The 2584-nt window shown below is 44.4% G+C and overlaps 1 protein-coding gene across 1 annotated transcript; it reads right to left on the reverse strand.

Moving 5' to 3' along the window:
• Positions 1-2045: 2045 nt before the first annotated feature.
• LOC127008855 (40S ribosomal protein SA-like) lies at positions 2046-2584 on the reverse strand. Its single transcript, XM_050881241.1, has 2 exons — positions 2264-2584; positions 2046-2146 (listed from the first exon to the last, which is right to left on the reverse strand). Exons 1-2 carry the CDS (start codon positions 2567-2569, stop codon positions 2072-2074), a joined length of 381 nt encoding a protein of 126 aa, XP_050737198.1. The 5' UTR covers positions 2570-2584; the 3' UTR covers positions 2046-2071.

Raw genomic sequence — 2584 nt, forward strand, 5'->3', positions numbered from 1 at the left:
AGACTGTTAAATAAAGTCAGGGCTCATGGGATAAGAGGGAAGGTATTTGATTGGATTAAGGCGTGGATTAGCGACAGGAAACAGAGGGTTACCATTAACGGTAAAAAATCCGAATGGGGTAATGTTACCATTGGGGTTCCTCAAGGTTCAGTTTTAGGCCCGCTTCTATTCATTATCTACATCAATGACATAGACAATGGGATAACTAGTTACATAGGTAAATTTGCAGATGACACCAAAATAGGACGCACTATTAGGGCAGGGGAGGATGCTAGAGCACTGCAGGAGGATCTCAACAAACTGTCAGCTTGGTCAGAGAAATGGCAGATGAATTTTAACATCACCAAGTGTAGCGTACTTAGTGTAGGAACACGCAACCCATTACACGGGTATAGTTTAGACTCCACAGCGATAGGCAGGTCTGAGTGTGAAAGGGATTTGGGAGTGTTACTGAACTCTGACCTAAAACTAAGGAAGCAATGTATTAGTGCGAGGAATAGGGCTAACAGGGTATTAGGCTTTATTAACAGGACGGTAACCAACAGGTGCAGAGGTCATCCTCAGACTCTATTTAGCAGTACACATCCTTATCTGATGCTATCTACCAATCACCCCTTAGGATAGAACTCATCTGAAATGTGGATTTGGAGCCGAGCTTTTTCAGAGCTTGAAAGGTTGTTTGCATTCAGACAACAATCGACATTCTCAGTGAGACCTTTTACATACCTCTTTATCCATCCTCAGAAAGGTTCTAATCCTTCATGACAGAGTTCTGCATCGCTCCGATTCCCCAGCCAGCCTGATAGTACAACTCTCAATATTCTCCAATGTCTCCTTTAAGGTAACGCCGCTCCTAGACCTTGAATGTTTCACATTTAACCCTTAGAGTACAGGTGGTGATATATTTCTCTGGATGGAGTGCACAGGGAAAATTTAAGCATTTAAAAGAGGTGGAAATGGTGTCTTTCTTCTTTGCAATAATTGTATATTCATCTAGTATATATGGTGTTGTAATAAAACTTCTCTCCTAATAAAAATAAAAGTTATGACAGCCAAAAATATTGCGCATTTTCTCGTGGCCGTGATGCGTCGCGTGGAAGCACCCCACTTGCTTTCACTCTTTCTCACTCTCTCTTTGTCTCTCTCTACCTACCTACTTGCCCCTCCCTCCTCTGTCAATGTCACTACCATAGCAGTCATCAGTCACTGTCACTTTGATTCGCCTGCGTTCTACTTCCGCCCAGAGCAGGGGAACTGCTTGACGCGTCACAAGACATGACAGATGCATTCCGAACAAAAGTGGAAAATGACCTGTGGCCTTCAGTAGGCTGTGCGCTGGAGACGAATGAGTGTGTACGGATGCCAGTTGCCTCCACCATTCTTCTGAGTCAAGAACTGGCGGCATATTTTAAACGTAGGGAGCATAGAGTGTGATGATTATACATATGATACCCGTACAGGTGGGGTGTGTGGTAGCGCACTTATATATATGATCACCGTAATCTAAGGGTTAAAGGTACCCACAGCTCTCCAGAGTACAAAGACCTTGGAAGTGTTTTGAGACTGCCCCTGGATACACCTGAGTACATGCCTGGTTATTTAATTTCTCAAGATGGAACCCCGGAGGGTTGAATTTTGAGAATTTCTTGAACCTGAAGTGTATGTCCAATGGAGAGAAGGATTGATCAGAAAAGGGGAAAAGATACAGCCTGGGGTGGTTGAGTGCACTGTGTTACTCATTCAAATAGGCCTGATAACAATATCTGTGATAATAATGGTATCTCTTGGCCCTAACTAATATTCTTCGTCCATTCTATGGACCAAACGATTTAATTAATTAGTCAACTGTTGGTCAGGAAGGTCTTTTTTGTACAATAGATTATGAGCTGCAGACACTGAAAAGAGTGGGAAAAGGAATGGGGAGATGTGTTGACACTAAGGACCCCATATCTGGCAGGGGCCCTTGTGAAGGTTTGAGGAGGGGAAGCTTAGCGAGGAGGCTTACTGAAGGATAATAAAAGGTAACGTAAAATGAAAACCAAACATCTTTGTGGGCTAAATTTATTGGAATTTACCAGTTGGCACTATCTCCAGCGCCACCCCATTCCTCAGTAGTTCCTGTGGCAGGTGAAGCCCAGTCATCGCCCTAAAATATAAAAGGTTATTCGTCTCACTTGCTCAGGTATAAACTCAGATGTATAAAAATCAATATATAAAATAATGGTAATCAAAATAGGTCAGCATTACAAGTATCAATACTCACTGTCTGGCCCCAATCATCAACAGGAGCTGCAGGTGTAGCAGCAGCAGCAGCAGTAGTCGCTGCAGTAGCAGCCACAGCAACTGCAGGAGCCCCTGCAGCAGGTGGCACCCCAGCCACAGGTGCACCAACAGCTGCAGCTGGTGCAGCAGCAGGAGCATCAGCTTCAGGAACATCCCCTACCCAGGTTTCAGGGGCTTGGGCTTCAACCTTTGCAGCTTCGGCCTCAGCCTTGGCAGCCTCAGCCTTAGCTGCTTCTTCCTTCTCCTGCTCCTCAGGGTCACTGAAAGAAAAATCACTTATGGGCATTGTTTTCCAAAAAAT

This window comes from Eriocheir sinensis, chromosome 39 (genome assembly GCF_024679095.1).
Source record: "Eriocheir sinensis breed Jianghai 21 chromosome 39, ASM2467909v1, whole genome shotgun sequence".
NCBI classification, from domain to species: domain Eukaryota; kingdom Metazoa; phylum Arthropoda; class Malacostraca; order Decapoda; family Varunidae; genus Eriocheir; species Eriocheir sinensis.

Excerpts from the sequence above, each read along its gene's own strand:
- LOC127008855 (XM_050881241.1), bottom strand. The coding sequence starts at position 2,569 with ATGCCCATAAGTGATTTTTCTTTCAGTGACCCTGAGGAGCAGGAGAAG. Across the intron at positions 2,147-2,263 it reads TTGATGATTGGGGCCAGACA|GGCGATGACTGGGCTTCACC; the intron begins GTGAGTATTGAT and ends TTTATATTTTAG.